Source organism: Mobula hypostoma, chromosome 19, assembly GCF_963921235.1.
Source record: "Mobula hypostoma chromosome 19, sMobHyp1.1, whole genome shotgun sequence".
Lineage (NCBI taxonomy): Eukaryota > Metazoa > Chordata > Chondrichthyes > Myliobatiformes > Myliobatidae > Mobula > Mobula hypostoma.
In genome coordinates, this window is record NC_086115.1 from 26799019 (window position 1) to 26818025 (window position 19007).

The 19007-nt window shown below is 40.9% G+C and overlaps 1 protein-coding gene across 4 annotated transcripts in view; it reads left to right on the forward strand.

The window, feature by feature from the left end:
• ank3b (ankyrin 3b) overlaps window positions 1-19007 on the forward strand; it is a 401704-nt gene that overhangs the window by 275134 nt on the left and 107563 nt on the right. For all 4 annotated transcript variants that reach the window (XM_063071574.1, XM_063071573.1, XM_063071575.1 and 1 more), the window contains one exon: window positions 15569-15701. In XM_063071574.1, the coding sequence (XP_062927644.1) occupies window positions 15569-15701 (133 nt within the window). The remainder of the gene's footprint in view (window positions 1-15568; window positions 15702-19007) is intronic.

The window sequence follows — 19007 nt, forward strand, 5'->3', positions numbered from 1 at the left end:
TTAATGTCATCTAACATCAGCCGCACAACTCGTACTGAAAAATACAAACAAAAATGTACATTCTTACTTTCCGTTGGATGTTGAGAAGATGCTTCCAATAGTGGGGGAGTCCAGGACCAGTGGGTGCAGCATCAGAATACAAGCACATCCCTTTAGAGCAGAGATGAGGAGGAATTTCTTTAGCCAGAGGGTGGCCAATCTGTGAAATTCATTGCCAGAAGACTGCTGTGGAGGCCGTCAAGAGTGTCAAAAGTTATGGAGAGAAGGCAGGAGAAGGGGTTTGAGAATAATAATAAATCAGCCATGATGAAATGGCAGAGCAGACTCAATGGCCTAATTCTTAGCTATGTCTTATGGTCTATGGAATATTATGCTTCCAGAATCCTTTTAGAGAAACTGGGTGCGCAGTTGGCCATTAGTAACTTTTTAAGGCAGTATTTTTTGAAAATTAACTAACAAGAAGTTGAAAATGTTCCTACACGCACAGATTAATCTTGAAACTGCATAACTTGATTCAAAATGTTCTGAATTTGCTTATTCCTGGGAGTCTGATCTGGACACGCCCTCAGAATCCAAGTTAGACTCTGTCATTTTTTAAAAATTTGTATTAATGTACTAGATTTGGGCACCAATGACAAGAAAATGAATATCCCTAATGGCCCTTGAGAAGATAATGCTAGGCCTCTTGAACTACAGCAATCTGATAATGACAGACTTAACATGTACAGGCTGAAGAGATCTCTAAGGTTTTACCCCAGCAAGGTGAGGTGAAAGGCACTCATGTCAAGCCAACCAGTGGCGGTGCCTCAAATGCCCACTCCCTTTGCCTTCATTGTTTGGATGTAAAGAGCTTTGAAGAACCCTTGGTGAACTGCTTCGGTGTACCTTGCAGAGGGTACTGCCTGCAGCTGGTGTACATCCGTGCTTGAAGGAACAAACCGCTTCACATTGATGGGTTGATGCTAAACTGGACGATTTTCTTCTAGATGCTGTTGCAGCCACATTTATCCCAGTTAGTGGGAAGTATTCCGTTACACTCCCTATGTGCTTTGGAGATGGTGGAAAGGCTTTGGAAGTCAGGAGGGGAATCATTTACTGCAGCTGTGGAAACCTCTGTCATGTACTTGTATTCACAGTGACTGTAAAACAAATCTAGCTAAGTTTCTAGTCACTGCCCATCGTCAGATTACAGCAAACTGCTCTGGATGATGGGTCTAATGATGAGTATGCCTCAGAAGATTTGCACACTATGATTCTGACAAGACTGCACCCTAAACAGAATACAAATTTGAGGGTATATGGAATCATCTGATAAATAATGGATGAATAGGTTTCAAACTGAAACTTAGAACTATGAAAACTGTAAAACATTTCAGCAGAAGCTGCCCATCATTCACAGTTAACAGTTATCAATCACTATGAACAGAAAACTGCAAAAGTGCCATAATTTGACTTTAATTCAAATAGCTGTATGTAAACCAACAGTTGTCTACAATCACTGAAGTTTTAAGAATAGAAACAATACAGAAGATTTGGTGGTTAACTTTATTGTCTTCACTGCTTACTGTATTCTAGTGTTCTAGTACGTTCAAAAAGTACAAGCATTGATACTAGTGAGCAAGTTCTTTGTCCAAACTAATACTGGAGTTTGTCAATAATGAGACTGTCCTGAGCAAATGTAATCAAGATTGTTTAATGTCATTTCTGGTACACACGTGAAAGGAGAATAAAGTGATTGTTACTCCAGATCCGATACAACACAAAAAAAACCCGAAGATAAAGAATACAATAATAATAAAACACACAATAAAAATAAATACATTAGATTGCTTATATAAGACAGGAAATTATAAAGTGGTGGTGGTGGTGGTGTGTGGGGTGGGTTAGTGGGTCAAGGTGTTGATCAGCCTTAACTGCTTGGGGAAAGTAACTGTGTTTGTATCTGGTGGTGCTGACATGGATACTACATAGTCCCTTCTCTGATGGGAGTGGGACAAAGTCTATGAGCAGGGTAGGTGGGATCCTTCATGGTGTTACTGGCCTTTTTCCAGCACTTTCTGATACGTATGTCCTTGATGGTGGACAGGCTGGTGCCATTGATGCATTGGGTAGCTATGGCCAAGTGCAGTTTCTGTACTATGAAGTGATGCAGCGTGTCAGGATGCTCTCTACTGCTCACCTGCAGAAAGACGTGAGTACAGATGTACATAGTCCAGCTCTCTTCAGGCTCCTCGGAAAGTAGAGGCTTTGGTGAACTTTCCTGATTGTGTAGAATGTGTTCTGGGACTACAAGAAGTCGGGTGAGATGTACAGTTCCAGGATATGAAACTAGTTGCAGTTTCCACTACTGCGCCGCCGATGTAAAGAGGGGTATGAGTGGTGCAAGTTCTCCTGAAATCAAAAACCATCTCCTTTGTCTTGTTGACATCGAGGAAGAGAATATTTGCCTGGCACCAGGCCTCAAACTCTGACACCTCCTCTCTGTACGCTGTCTCATCATTGTAGGTGATGAGCCCCACCACTGTCATGTCATCGACAAACTTGACAATGTGATTACTTGGGTAATTTACATTCTCAGAAAATGTCTCTACCTGGATTTTCTTTTACTCATGAAACCCCGATGGTTTCCTTGGCTGTGTAAGTCTAGGAAATACGCACTCCAGTCCCACCAAACCCGTGAAATGGAGACGGCTCTCCCACCAAACCCCAGTTTGTGTGAATGCTGTGTAATTTGCTACCCTGTTACAACTCAGTGCCAAGAAATAACAGACAGCACACTGCATACAATTAAAGGAATTATATTGGTGAATCTTAATTAAAGGGTTAGTAAAGAAAAGAAAGAAAAAAAGCAAAAAGGGCCCATTATAATTAGACAATCAAATGTGCACAAGTTGGAGCTCAACTCTTCCAAAAGTCATATTCACTGATCCTCAGTAGACTCCAGCACCTGGCTCCATCGAATCACGGTCCCTCACCAGGTCGAATCCTGATAGTCATAGTCATACTTTATTGATCCCAGGGGAAATTGGTTTTCGTTATAGTTGCACCATAAATAATAAATAGTAATAAAACCATAAATAGTTAAATAGTAATATGTAAATTATGCCAGTAAATTATGAAATAAGTCCAGGACCAGCCTATTGGCTCAGGGTATCTGACCCTCCAAGGGAGGGGTTGTAAAGTTTGATGGCCACAGGCAGGAATGACTTCCTATGATGTTCTGTGTTGCATCTTGGTGGAATGAGTCTCTGGCTGAATGTACTCCTGTGCCCACCCAGTACATTATGTAGTGGATGGGAGACATCGTCCAAGATGGCATGCAACTTAGACAGCATCCTCTTTTCAGACACCACCGTGAGAGTGTCCAGTTCCATCCCCACAACATCACTGGCCTTACAAATGAGTTTGTTGATTCTGTTGGTGTCTGCTACCCTCAGCCTGCTGCCCCAGCACACAACAGCAAACATGATAGCACTGGCCACCACAGACTCGTAGAACAATAGCACTGGCCACCATAGACTCGTAGAACATAGCACTGGCCACCACAGACCTACGACCGGTTCCCTCCAGTGTCTTCTCTCTTCATCTCCCACTGAACAGGAAAAAACCTAAGACCAACTTTGGTGCCCCTCCCAAAACCTCCCCCCCCCACTGTTCTCTCAAACCTTCTCCCAGTTCCACCATCCTAATTGGATGACACACATTCCTCAGCATCCCTTATCTTCAACAATAACCCAGACAGGCTGAAAACAGAACAGACTGCTCTTACAGAACTGCTAAAATGAAATACCTACAGCATAGCAGCAAAAATGTGAACCAGGGTGTTACACTCAGATGCTGGGCTGGGGTACATGGTAGAGACACACCTACTTCCCTCAATGTGGTGCAGTATCTAGGCAGCCTGTACCTGAATCGATCTTCAGTCATACTTCATAAGGTGATGGAGAATCAAGATGTGATTAGTGTACTCATGGTTTGTAGCGTCAGGAGAAACAAATAAGAACAGCACGAACAGATCTTCTGCAACGGCGGCAGTGTATTTGCTCTCAGTGAGGACAAGGATAATGGACGGTCAGGAGGTCAGCCAGGATGTTGACTGTGGCATCTTAGTGAAGAGGCCTCATGAAGATGGGGAGACAGAGTGAAGCAAATTATGTTGATTAGTGGGAAATTTCAAAAATTAAAGAAATGATATGTATTTATGATCAATATTGAAGTGTCTTTTGGCTCTTTTGTATTGCTGATGTATAAGCAAAGAACAGAGATAGAGCTGTGAACAGAATATTCCTTACTAAAGGTAGTAACACCTCAGAAGCAGCACTGACTGATACAATAGAGTGTCAAGATTATATCATGTGGCACACTCAGTTTTTGTTCTTTTGAACACTCCACTACATACCCTTTCAAACAAAAATAAGATATTACCTGTCTACGTACATAGTTATCCAAACAGTTAGCCATCACCTACAGGCAAATCTAAATTCAATCAACTGTAAATTAATATACTTGGTATCTTTGTTCACTGCAAGCTGCATCTTCTCCAAACACTGGTAATTTTAGTGGATCAACCTCTCCAGATCGACCTCATATATAACTGTCTCACAACCTGCTCTGTAGTTATTAGCCCTCTTAGGCAGCAGTAGAAACTGCGAGCAGTTTCAAATTCCTGGGAATGCACATCTCACACAACTTATCAGAACGCATCTACACAATCAGGAAAGCTCACCATGCCTCTACCTTCTGAGTAGGCTGAAGAGAGCTAGACTATGCACATCTATACTCATGTCCTTCTACAGATGTACAGTAGAGAGCATCCTAACATGCTGCATCACTTGTCTTCTAAACGTCCAAATTCATCCCATTGACTTTATCTATTTTACCAGTTACATCTCCAAAAATTCTATATTCTGCATAGCTCCTTTTTGTAAGCCCACGATGACACCATTGTGTCCATAATAGTTTCCCAGTGATCTTTCATTGCATCGTTAATGACAAACTTCAGCATTTTCTCATTACTCGTATTAGGTTTACTGATCAACAATTCTGTGTTTTTGCCTTCCCCTTCTTATGAATGGTGGGACTGCATTTGCCATCCTCCAATGCATACAAACTGCTATAAGTATCAAAGGAATTTTGGAATACATCCAGTCTTCTCAGGGCCACTTCATTGAGTACTCTGGGTTACAAGTTTTCAGGCTCTCGAGATTTGTTGGCCTTTAGCCCGTTAATTTCCTGGTTGTATTTCTTTCCCAGTTCAGAATTCCTTTAAAGTTAAAGTTAATCTATTAACAAAGTACATATATGTCACCGTGTACAAACCTGAGATTAATTTTCTTGTGCGCATACTCAATAAGTCTATAGAATATTAACCATACCAGAATCAATGAATGACCACCAGACTCAGGTGTTCAACCAGTGCATTGAAGACGACAAACTGTGCAACTACAAAGAGAAGAAATAATAATACATAAATAAAGAATAAACATTGAGAACACAAGATGAAGAGGCCTTGAAAGTGAGCCTGTTTGTTGTGGGAGCAATTCAATGATGGGCCAAGTAAACTTGAGTGAAATTATCCCCTTTGGTCCAAAAGCCTGATGGTTGGGGATTTAGAAACTGTTTCTGAACCTGGTGGTATGAGTCCTGAGGTCCCTGTATCTTCCTCCTGATGGCAGCAGCGAGAAGACAGCAACACTCACAACACACTGGAGGAACTCAGCAGGCCAGGCAGCATCCGTGGGAACGATCAGTCAATGTTTCGGGCCTCTGCCCCTTCCCTCTTCAGTCCTGACGAAGGGTTCCGGCCTGCAACGTTGACTAATCATTTCCACAGATGCTGCCCAACCTGCTGAGTTCCTCCAGCGTGTTGTGAGTGTTGCTTTGACCCAGCATCTGCAGAGAAGAGAGCATATCCTGGGGGTGGGGGTGGGGGTTCCAATGATGGATGTTGCTTTCCCTGCAACGTGTTGATGTGCTTCATGGTGGGGATGGTTTTACCCATGATGGAATGGGCTGTATCCACTACTTCTTGTAGGCTTTTTCATTCAAGGGCATTGGTGTTTCCATACTAGGCTGTGATACAAGACTTAGATGTCATGAGGATCTCTGCAAACTCCCAAGGAAGTAGAGGCGCTGCTCTGCTTTTTTCATAATTGCACTTAGGTGTTGGGTCCACAACAGGTCTGGCGAAATAATAACACCTAGGAATTTATAGTTGCTAACACTCTTCTCCTCCTGATCCTCCAATGAAGATTGGCTCATAAACTTCTGGTTTCCTTCTCCTTGCAGTCTATACTCTTACTCTGTCCCTCAATCTTTGATTCCATGAAGATTCTGGGAGAGTATTTCTATCTTTATGAAGCCGGAACAAAACTATGAATGTATTATTCTGACATGTCTTTGTTGAAGTTATAATTTCCTCCATTTCTGGAAAGAAAATACTCACAGTAAGACTCCAGTAAAACTCCTTTACCTAACCATTTGGAAAAACTGATGGTTCAGCACCTGGCTAACCCGGTGATTTTTGCAGTATCCATTCACTTGGACACTAGTTGCCCTGTCCCCAGCCACCCACCAGGTCCCTGTTTCCTACCCTCCCTCCCTACTCGCTAGTGGCCCAGATTCTATGCTCCCTGCCCACTAGCTGGAGCCCTGATTCCTGTGCTCTTTGTTCACTCACTGGGGCCCTAAATTCCAAACACCCTGTTCACTCGCCGGATCTCTAGTCCCCCTAATAACTTTAAACTCACCTGGTTTGAGAGCCGTGATACAATGATGGAGCAGACTCAATGGGTTGAAAGTCTTAACTCTGTTCTTGTACCTTATGGTCTTCACTTCATGTATTCTTAAACGGCAATGTTATCTTTAAATCTGCAGAGACTGTTCCAAAATCTGGGAAATTTTTGAATGATCATCAATATTACATTTCTTTTGGACCAGAGAGAGTAGGCCATCAGATCCAGGAGATACATCTGGTTTTAGCCATTATTAATTTCTCCAGTAACTTCTGCTTAGATCTTCATTGTTTCCTGACCCTTCCCACAACATGGAAGGTATTTTCTCCAGTGAAGGCTATTGCAAAATATTTGCTTAATGCTTCAGCAAATACTTTTCTCACTATTGTTATTTCTCTTATAATAGTCACCATAGGGCCCATCATTAATTTTGGTACTCCTCTTTTATAACTGCAGAGGCACATACAATCTTTTCTAATGTGATTCTTGCTAATTTAGTCCCAGTCTATCATTTCTCGCTTTATCACTCTGTTGGGTGCTTAAGATGATGGCTGCAGAAATGTTTTAGTGATCATCTTACAAAATTCCCTCTATTTTAGAACTCTCTCTGAAGGTATATTATTGTCTTCATCATCATTATTATGTGCCGTGTCATAGGATGTAGAAGATCATGGTCTCTGTGACCATGATTGTTCTTGGCAAAAGTTTCTACAGAAGTGGTTTGCCATTGCCTTGTGGGCAATGTCTTTACAAGATGGGTGACCCCAGCCATTGTCAGTACTCCTCAGAGACTGTTTGCCTGGCATCAGCGGTTGCGTAACCAGGACTGTGATCTGCACCAGCTGCTCCTGCGACCGTCCATCACCTGCTCCCATGCCTTCATGTGGCCTTGATCGGAGGAGGGGGTGCTACACGTTGCCCAAGTGGAAGAGAAGTCTCTCCACCCTGCCACCCAATGTATAAGGGTAACCATTTAAGATTACAGGAGAGAAGAAACTGGAATGATGAACCAGTTGCTGCCACCAAAAACTCTCTAAGTCTTAAGGCTTGTCACATTTCTTTTGAGGCCCTTCTTATGTTCTGATCGCATCTTTTGCCTCTAATGTTAGCTCTGAATGGGTAACTTTTCTGTGTCTTGTTTGTGTTTCTTTTCTGTTCTTCTCTGTGTCTTAATAGGCCCTGGCCAATGCATCTTTCATAGAACATTACAGCACAGTTTGGCCCACAATGTTGTGCTGACCTTTTAACCTACACTAAGGTCAATCTAACCTGTCCCTCCTACATAGCTCTCCATTTTTCGATCATTCATGTGCCTATCTGAGAGTTTCTTAAATGTCCCAAATGCACTCACCATTCTCCGTGTTAGAAAACTTACATCTGATATCCCCACTATACTTTCCTCTAATCACCGTAAAATTAGCCATTTCCATCCTGGGGGGAACATATCTATCCACTCTATCTATGTATCCGTGCTTCTTATCATCTTGTACACCTTTATCAAGTCATCTCTCATCTGCATTCGTTCAGAGAGAAAAGCCCCAGCTTGGTCAATCTATCATCATGGGTATAATTGACTTTATTTAAGGTGAAGAAACAAAATTCTGACTGAGCTGTCTTGTCTTTTGACAACATTCAGCTATATTGTGATCACTTTTCCCTGGGGAAGAGATTGTTAATTCACCCTTTCTCATTACAGTCAAGAGAACCTATTTTATGTCTGGTTGCACGGGATATTGTTATAGAAAATAGTCCCAATGAATTTAATTAACTTATTGAATTATCTTTGCCAATTTGATTTGCTAAGCCCATATGAAGGATAAAGCCCCCCATGATTTTTAATTCTCTCGGCAATAATTTGCTGCTTTAAGGGGGCCTGTAAACCACTCCAACTGGTGCTCTTTGTTTGTTGTTAACTCTTCCCTATCCTTGTTGATTCCCCTTCCTATTCCTCAGGGCCGATATCATTTCTCACGAGTTATGTAATACTTTATTACAGAGCATTTCTTCTCCCATCTTATTTGTCTCATCTAAACTTCGAATACCCTTCTCAGATGAACTCTGGGATTATATGGCACCATTTATACAAAAGAGTACATTTGTTAGAGATTGGGCAAGTCGCCTTAAAACACTTGTCTTTTCAATAGTCTGAAGATCATCTGTCAGTTCTTCTCAGGTATTCATTGCCACAGATGGCTGTGAAGACCAAGGCATTGTATATATTTAAAATGGAGATTGATAGGTTCAATCACAAACAAGAGATTGCCAGTCAAGCGTGCCAGTTCTGCTGAAGGGTTTCAGCCCGAAATGTTGACTGTACTCTTTTCCATAGATGCTGCCTGGTCTGCTGAATTCTTCCAGCATTTTGTGTGTGTTGCTTAGAGGTTGATAGGTTCTTGAATAGTAAGGGTGTCAAAGTTATAGGGAGAAGGCTGGAGACTGGGGTTGAGAGTGATAATAAATCAGCCATGATGGAATGGCAGAGCAGACTCAATGTGCCAAATGGCGTAGTTCTGCTCCTATATCTTATGGTCTTAAAGGACCTTGTGTAACAAACGGAGTAACATATGACAGACTTTTAGATGATACCTGCACTGTAGCACTATTTATCTGGTACTCATTCGATGAGTGCATACAGATTTAAGTATCCAACAGTTTAGAATTGGGAAACAGTTTCCTTATTTTTTTGTGTAAGCTAGTTTGTATTTTTAGCGGAGATTAGAGATGAGAGGTAGAAAGTTTATAGAGCAGGTACCCAAACACCCACATGCCCAACATGCATCCTTGCAAGAATAAGTGAACCAGCGTAGTGCACCTAGATCATCGGGGAGAAAAAAAATCACATGGAATGCTTTGAAGGTAAAAGTGTAAGAAGTATTTCATTTTAAGTCTGCAGCTATAATTAATGAATGAAAAAAATTTTTGACTGCTTTGTAAACAAAATCAACACCTTTGATTTGAGGGCCACCCACAGCTTGTGCACATTAATACAGAGCCAAATCATTTAAACCCAAAATGGCTTCCCCACAACACCGGAGTTCATGCTGATTGTTCAAAGCCCCTTGGGAGAGGAATCCTATATGGGTGCAGCTCCTACAGGAGTAACTCCAGTAAAGTCCGAGTTAGTTGTACAGATTCCAATGTATGATGCACCTCTTGAGATATTGTATCCAGTACAGTACCCTAATACTAACTGCACAGACTTAGTCTATTTAAGTTGTTGCATCTGTGGGGGAATTTTCATGCTTCCCAATATCCAAGCTTTTAGCACATTCACTGTTGAGTCCATTCCATAGTAAACATTAGTTCCTGACGCATAAGGTGTTGAATTATGATAGGAGCTTTTGTGCACTATGCTTATCACCTCAGTGCACTACATCAATCATTGTAGTGATTGTTGCAAAAATTCCACCGTTTCCGCAAAATCAAAATCTACTGAGAATGATTTTTTAATGTACCCTTTAGTTTATTCACTTCAACTTATTCGCATTCATATTCAGCTGATCCTGAGTTAAAGGACTGTGTACGAGTGTTACTGGGAAGGAGGAACAGGGCTTGTTTAGTTGTAGTTTTGTTGCTTGTTGTGTCCTGTGTTGTTTTGCCAAGCAGCAGGCATGCTATATTGCCAGCAGAATGTTTGGTGACACTTGTGCGTTGCCTGCAGCACATCCTTAAACTGTTAATGCAAATGACGCATATTACTGTAACTTTTGATGGACACATGATAAATAAACTTGAATCGTGAATTCTTGCCTGAAATGGAAGAAAAAGTGTCAGCTCTCCTGAAGGTGATCAGAGAATTGAAACGTGTTATTCTGTTGTTGTCCTTTCTTAAAGAAAAAAGTTGTCTTTACACTATGGACCTTAAAATATCCCTAAAGGCTTTATAGCCAAAATAAACACTCATGCTGTATGATCATTTCTGTAATGTAGGAAAGAAGAAAAAGAAAGCCCTTAACTCCGAGTGGAGTCATCAGGATGCCATCATGACAGCCTTTTTTTAGCAGGCATTCTTATTTTTATGAGGCTGAGTTGCTAGCTCAACGCTCAACCCAGCACAGATGCAAAGGAGCCGGCTGGATTCGAACTCCAGAGCCTTCGCTCCGAAGACCAGTGCTGATGCCACTACGCCATCAGCCGGCAAAATGTAGGAAATCCAGCAGATAATTTACTCAGAGCAAGATTACTCAAATGGAAAAGTGATACATAAACACGTGATGTTTTACTAATTTCATATATTTCATTGACATTTCATGGTTCTCCCATATGTGCAGGCAATATTTTTGAATAATGATCTGGAATCTTTCACATTCATTATGGTCTGTGCCATGATTTCAATTCTTATCAGAGAGCCAGTATTTTCAGAGTACTCTGAATCTCACAAAATGATATAATAAAATCTATTTGCTGAACTGCAGCTTAGACAATGCTCACTGCCTGTGATCTTTCATTAACAGTGGGATAGGTGTGTACTGAGGATGTGGAGGCACAGTGGGCATACAGAAAATTGGGAACTGGTGCAATCAAAATTTTGCTTCTTAAATATCACACACATTTTAATCACCAACTGATTAAAATATAGCCTGATGTTCCTAAAATTTAATTAAACATTTGTAGGCATTAATTCCTAAAATGTAATAAATTTGTAAATTGGAAGTTTGGTAATATAATCTGCCAGTCTCAGCATTTTGTGGACCTGGTGTATCCATCCAACCATGGGAAACAGCAATTACTTACATTTATTTAGTAACTTAAAAAAATACTTATATGGCTTTGTCATCAGGATCGAAGTTAGGAAGACAAGTAGTAAACATGGTCTGACTGAGATGATTTTTGAGAAGCATTTTAACTAGGAAAGATAGCAGAAATTTTGAGATAATATGAAAGATTTGGACCCAAATTGCTCAAAAGTTATGCCACCAGTGAGAATGGAGAAATTGTGCCTACATAAATCTTAGCTTGTTCAAAATTCTGCTGCCTGTAATTTACACTGACTCACCGACGTCCTGTCTGACACCAACCAGCAATAATTTGATGTTAACGTTCTCCTCCTTGTGGCTATCTCACGATGACCTCGCTCTCCCTAAAGGAATAACGTGCAGCTCTTCAGCTCTGCAAGGAATCCTTACTTGTCTATTTTACTCCATTTTGTGCTCAATAACAAAGAATGCAAACGCAGCGCCAGCTTGTCGTTACTGGGCTGGAGTAATGCTCACCCTCCTGTATGGAGTAGACAACGAGCTTCCTATGTTGGACTCCTCAGCTTATAGAAATGCTATTTTTAATTATGCTTCTGCAAAACCAGTGGTAGGGCAGATTGAACTAATGTCAGTGTTGTCCCCCCACATAACATTGCCAGCATCAAGACTGTGATTATGTTCAACCAGCTTGGGCATACCAGAAAGCACTCCTCTCCATACAGGGCACATAATTTCCAGGAGGACAGAAAAGGCTTCAGGGATCTCCTGCAAACCTTCTTGAAACAAAATGTAGTCGTCTTACCAACTGCTGGAAATCCCAGCTCAGAGGCTGTGCAGGCAAGCAGAGAGGCATCCAGGAGAGTCCCAAGCACCTCGTTGTTCCCTTTAGAGAGCACTCGAGGGCAGGTGCAGACCGCGAAAGGAGTTTCTGGTTACACAATGAAACAGCCTCCTGTTCCCTCGAGCTCCATCTGCGGCGAGGTCCGCCGATCCTGTGCGGGACTCATTAGTCACTTCAGAATTCTCGGAACATTGACTGAAGCAAGTCGGCTTCGAATTTGAGGGACTGCTGCCGAGAAAGTGCAGCGTACAGCCAGGATTGCTGTTAAATGACCGTCCTGTAGATTTTTGCAATGTTTTAATCTGTATTTTAAATCAGGTAAAAATTGTGTTGGAGACGTTTAAAAAAGTAGTTAAATACTATAGGTGGGTTCACAACTGAAAAATGAGATATGATTTACATATGGGTCCTCAGCGACTTTCACCCAAAACTCTACTCCATTTCCTTCCTGTATTCCTGGGGTTGTGCAGCTCTTTCCCAAGCTATAGGTTCGGTTCAGCGCTGACTAAAGCAGCGAGTATTTACTGTAGGACTGGGGTTTCGGCTTTCGCACAATCCAAGCTGCTGCCTTTTTCAAACACTTTTCCCTCGAGCCTGGACCCCCGAACCGCCTGGATTGGAGCTCCCCGCTTGTAGTGCAGATGCTCTTTGTGAAATGCAATGGGACGGGTTCGGCTGCTCTATAGTGTATTCAGCCACACCTCCCAAACTCTCTGCTGCATTCCGTTCCCTTGTTAGTGGGTTTCGCTTTTGTGGGGGGCCTTGCGCTTCCAGCAGGGGATTCCGGGAGCCTCCTGATGGAAGGCGGAGGGGAAGTAGATCCTTGAGCTTGTCTCCGTCTCCGGCATCTTCGCCCCGCGCTGCATGAGCGGCTGATCGGCTCCGGGACCGCTCGCCTGTTACTGTGACACCGAAACTGTTGCTGTGGGAAAGAGATGGCTTCTCAAAAATGTAAGGGGCGCTCTCAGGGCAGAATCCCCTTTCTGCCTACCTTCGGGTGGTGAAATGCATTCTTTTTTTGTTTCCTTCTGTAATTTTACGGGGTGTTGCAAAGTACCTGTAAACGTGACCGACTTTATTTTAGAGCCTGTAAGACTCAGCCCTGTCTCCCAGCGTACGGGAGCTGGCGTTGATTTGGGAAATAGAGCCTCTGTGCTCTGCTCGCTCTGGCGAGGAGTTAATGGCCAAGACTGAAATTATCCAGCAGTCTGCAGCAAAGAGAAGCACCCCCTCCCCATCCTTTTGTTTAATACGAACTTTAGACGCGGTGCACCGACGTTAAAGGGGGCACCGTGAACTTTAACAGGTTGAGACTGTTTTCACAGTACTGAGGGTGCGCTGTGAGTGTGGTTAGATTGTTCGGCTACAAACAGTCCCTGGCCGCCGTCATTTAAAAAAAATCTCGAAAGAATCTTCAGTTGAGGCGGTCACAAGGCGACCAACTTTAAAAAACTTTAGCAAACTTTTCGTCAATGGTGATTTGACATTTTCAATCAGCCGTCTTTGGGTTAAGTTGGTCACCCTTCAGAATTGTCGCGGATCAAAGGTTAATTTACAAGACTCAGCTGTGAACAACCGAAGAGATAGTTCACAGACATATGTAACTTTATTACGCAGAGGGCATTTGTGGTCTGGAACTTGCTGAGTGGAAATGAAGTGGAAGCAGAGTCAATCAGCACTTTCAAAGCAGTTGAAGGAAAATAATTTAAAAAGCTGCTGGGGAATAGGGTCTGATGCACTGTTTTGTAAAGGATCAGCACACGCACAGTGGGTCCAATGGCCCCCTTTCTGCTGTTGTTTAATTCGGAATACTCGATTACAGTGTGCGAGTCCGGTAAAACTTACTCAAGACTCAGGTTCAATCCTGACCATGTAGATTTCTGTCTGATTGCGCTGGTTTCCTCGGGGGTGGTCCGGTTTCCTCCCGCATGTCAGAGACTTGGGGTAATTGGCCGCTGCAAATTGGTCCAGTGTCGGTGGTATTAGATTCTGATTTTAGAGCCTGTGCGTAGGTGTTAAAGAGTGAGGAGGGAGAGGTGACGGGAATGTAAGGGAAAATAGATTTTATGGAAAATTTGTAGGGGAATGGTATGCTTTTTGAAGTGGGATGGAAAAATATGGAATTTATAACCAGGATACCGGAGCTAAGAAAAGTACCATTTGGCTCCGAGAATTATCCAGCCAGCAATCTCTGCTTCTGACTACAATTCAGTTGATGCTGAGGAGAAGTAGTAGCGGATGGGAACTATGGTCATATGATTGGAGCCCCAGAGACATCCTCAATCACAGTTTCCAACACAACCCTGGATGCTTGTTGCTGTTTTCTTAATTAATATCTTAAGTGGAAATCAGATATAGACAAGAACCTGAATTTTATTCCTCTGCCCAAGACTCAAGAGGAGCTTTCTCCTCTTTTTTCACTGAAAAGCCTTTATGTCCTCCCTGAAATATGATGAATTGAAAAGAATTGTTCTATGTAGAAAAGTCAGGAGTTTCTCCTCCACTTGAGAAGCATTAGTTGAGTCCTTTCTGAACAATTAGAATCATAGAACATTACCACACAGAAATAGGCCATTCAGCCCATCTAGTCTGTGACAAGCCATTATTCTGTCTAGTCCCATTGACCTACACCAGGACCATAGTCCTCTCCACTCCTATATATGTACCTATCCAAATTTTTCTAACATGTTGAAATCCAGCACCTCTGTTGGTAGCTCAATCCACACTCACCACTTTCTAAGTGAAGAAGTTCCCCTCAGGTTCATGTTCATTTTTCAGCCTTCACCTACATATTGAATTCTTCATATTTCAGGGAGAAGGTGATGTCGTTTTGGTGAACTTGAGAGACCCTTACATGAGAGATTTAGGTAGAATGCAAAGCGTAGGGATAAGCTCTGAAATCAAAACAATTAAATGATATCCCAGTACTTATTTAAACTGTCTCCAGTAGTTTTTATACTCTAGATCATTTTGCAACATGGAAAAGTATTAAGAAGCACTTTTAAACAATGCATGATTCTGATTTGGAAATGACTGGCTGATAGGGTAGTGGCCACATGATCAACAGCAGCTTTCAAAAAGGATTTTGATAAATAATTGGCAGGAGGAGGAAAAAAAACACAGAAAGGCAGTAGAGAGGAACTAGGTGGATGACCCTTAAAGGAGCTGTGGCAGTGATTCTTCTGTGCTGTTCTGCTCCTAAGTGGGAGGAAGGAAGTCACTTGAGGATCAGTGGTGTGAAGTACTTGCAATATAGGACCTATGATTTAAAACCACTGTCTATTTCTTGTTAACAGGTGACGATGCAATGACTGGGGATACAGATAAGTATCTTGGACCACAAGACTTAAAAGAGTTGGGCGATGATTCACTGCCAGTGGAAGGAAATATGAGTTACATGGGCTTTAGTCTTGGAGCTCGATCTGCAAGGTAATATAGTTTACATTGTGTCATTTTATTGATGGAAATAAATTTGTAAGTTGTCTGTTAATGGTTATTTTGAAAGCGGAAGATACCATCTGAACTTGTGACCCTTTAGTTTGCTAAGCATTCAATGCTCCTTAAAATTTTAACTAAGTTTTATGTGGAAGCCTCGTTAATTTAAAAGAATCAGTAGACGTGCATAATTATCTTTGGAATACATTAGAAAAGTAAGACTGGGAGTGAATATTCTCTACTTTCTATTTAAGAGATTTGGGCAGAGTCCACAACATAGTGATAAGCATTTTCTTAAAGAATATTGTAGTCTTTTTTTTAAACCTAACACCCTCACCACTGCTTGTTTTCAAGAGTTACAACCCATTTGAATTATTAACTTTAATAGCATAAACATTAAGTACATTTTTTGACAATTGCTGCCTTTCTAAAATCAGACCACACATCAACTAATGCTTTCTGGAATTTCTGCTCAGGCATAGAGCCTGTGATCAGGCCTCATCTGAACAGTGCTGGTGAAGGTTATTTGCATTTTCTCTATGAATCATTGATTATTTACATATACTTTGACTATGTACATAATTAATATGCTCCAAACAACCAGAGTGATAATTTGCATGTTTTTGATCAATGTTTGTCACTTCAAAAAGCTAGTAACAAAGTGCAGCTATATAGGTTTTCGTAAGCTCATGGGTTAAGCAAACACAGCATCTGTTAGCTTTGTGTACGGTACCTACAGTACACAAGGATAGCATGACACACTGTTCATAAACCACTTACCAGGGTTAGACTAAGTAATTCCATTCTTTGCCCCAAAGGAAACTGTTTACACAGATCCCGTCAATGTATTTTTCAGTAGTTACCATTTTGTATCCCAGTAACAGATGTGGGAGCTCAGAGGTTCAGATCAGCCCTGTTCTATCATGCTCGATCTGCATGTCAACTGGATACCACCTTGAAAGGTGTAACTCTAATACTCTCACCTAAAAGAAAATCTACAGGTCCGTTTTACAACTGGCCTAGACTGAGAAACTTTGGTCTGGAAATATTTCCCAATTTCTCTATATGAGAAAAAATGCTTTCCGGCATCACCTCTGCCAGCAAGCTTTAATCATCTGGTTATGTTCTTAGTTCTGCTTATAACAAATAATCAAACTGGTCTCTATCATTTGTGTTAATAAAACCAAAGCTAATTTAAGTTAGGTTCACATTCATAGATTTGTGGAGCTGGATTGAAACTCTGGAATTTTTCTGTGATTTTACTTCCCATTCATGATCTTGAGTTTAAAATGTTGAACTGATCTGACCAGAATATATACACGAAGACATAATTTAAAAAAGTTTTGTGGCAGTGGGCTTTGCATTATTCTTATGGAGCAAAATATCAATTTGAGTTTCTGGTCAACAATATCAATCTATTTGTTCTGTTCCCTGCTACCTAGAAACCAACTTACTGGAGTGCTTCTAACTTTTTATGTAATTGTCTGCTTTGATATCCTACCTAAACTTCCCAGGTAGACTGAGAATGAACTATTAAACTGCCTTTGCTACAAATCATCACTTCTGATTAAAGGTTTACATAAATATTGGCCTGCATGACAATTTGACACAAGTTCTCTCACTTCCTCTCTTTGGGAGTGCCTAGTTATTCTGTTATCTTTCTTCAAGCTTATAAGTTGCAATGCATTTATATGTCTTAGTTCAGAAATTAATAATGAAGTGGTTACCTTGGAGACCTCTATTTTGTGATCCATAAGCAATTTACGATTTCTTTTCTCTGCTACTTTGAGCTTCTGAAGCTTGTTTAGTTTTCCAAATATTCCTGCATTTCTTTTGCTGCAAGTGTAAATGCTCCTGAGGCAAAGCTTTGATGTCTGAGGCAAATTTTATTCGAACAAAAGTGGGTGTCTATTATTTAACCACCCCCAGTCCTTTTGCTTTAAGTGGTATGTTGTGTAAGAGGTGATGATATGGACTTCAATTAAGGGCATGTGAAACTGCTGCATTGGATTAGGTAGAGAGTCTCTTTTCATGCTCCTCAGACACAAAAGCTGGGTTGGAAGATCAAAAGTTTTGAGCCTTATTTGAATTCTTGAATTTTATTTTTAAACTCAGTGCTTTCAAGATTACTACACTTACCAAAAAAATTGTGTTTAAGATATCCTAATCAGTTGGTTAATTTTGCTTTCAAATCCATTCCTTCAGCGTTTAAGGAAAGACCTTTGGCAGTTCCTAAGACGTATGGGTGTATCTTGCTATACTCCCATCCCCCTGCATTTATTTACAATAGATCGAGCTATAGCTTCATTTATCTCCTTAGATTTAATTAAGCATTCTGACTCATAATCAAATCTGTGTCATAAACTAAATTCCTAATAAATGTTTTTATAATTATTTATGAAAATATTGTTGCTTGAGTAGTTTTCCACAACAATAGGACTTTGTTAAATAAATGCTGTGTGGTCAGCTGGGTTAATCATGGTATTCAGTCCCTGACATTCCAACGTGTATACAGTTTGAATTGGGCTCTGTCGTTACCTAACTAGTGAGTTGTGACTGCCAAGGTATGTCATGGACATAATTCTGTTCTGCCTTGCGTTCACTATACTATGTTTAATTATATTTTAGTGAGGATATTTAAGCAGTGAAGGAGGAGCAAAAAGGTAACCCGAGGAAAAACTTAACTCAATCCTGTCCAATTAAACGGGCTGGGAACTGGACTGTAGCTGCAATGTAACCAAGTTGATGCCAGCAGGGGATACTGGCGTAACACTAGAACCAGCACACAACTTGATAGTTTATCCACTTGAAGGTTCTTGCAGCTGACCGCCTTGCAACTGTCTGGGAGCAATAAATTAGAACAACTTGTTATTTAAACATTTACTTTTCATTTGTCTATAGAAGAGGGGTTTTGCACCAGAGAATAATGTGTTTTAAGTATAAATGCATTAGGGCTGTTAATGATGTCTAGTGAATAATTACACTTGGTTTTGAGATTGAAATATGAGCTAATTTTTAAACTGCCATCTCCCAAATGAATGCATGAATTAATATTGTGTCAATGTTTAATTTCTGAATGTTAAGTATTTAGAAATATGTGAACAAAAATGTATTCTGTGAGCTATGTAGATTAAAAAGGAAACCGTAGACTTGGACCACAGCACTATAATTATTACTTGTTTCTGCTTCTTCTGATTCTTTAATCACTTCTATTTTCTCCTGTTTCCTTTCTTTTCTCCTCAATTTGTTTAAAAAGTCCTAAAATCAGGTAAGAAGACACAAAGCTTTTACTTCTTAGCA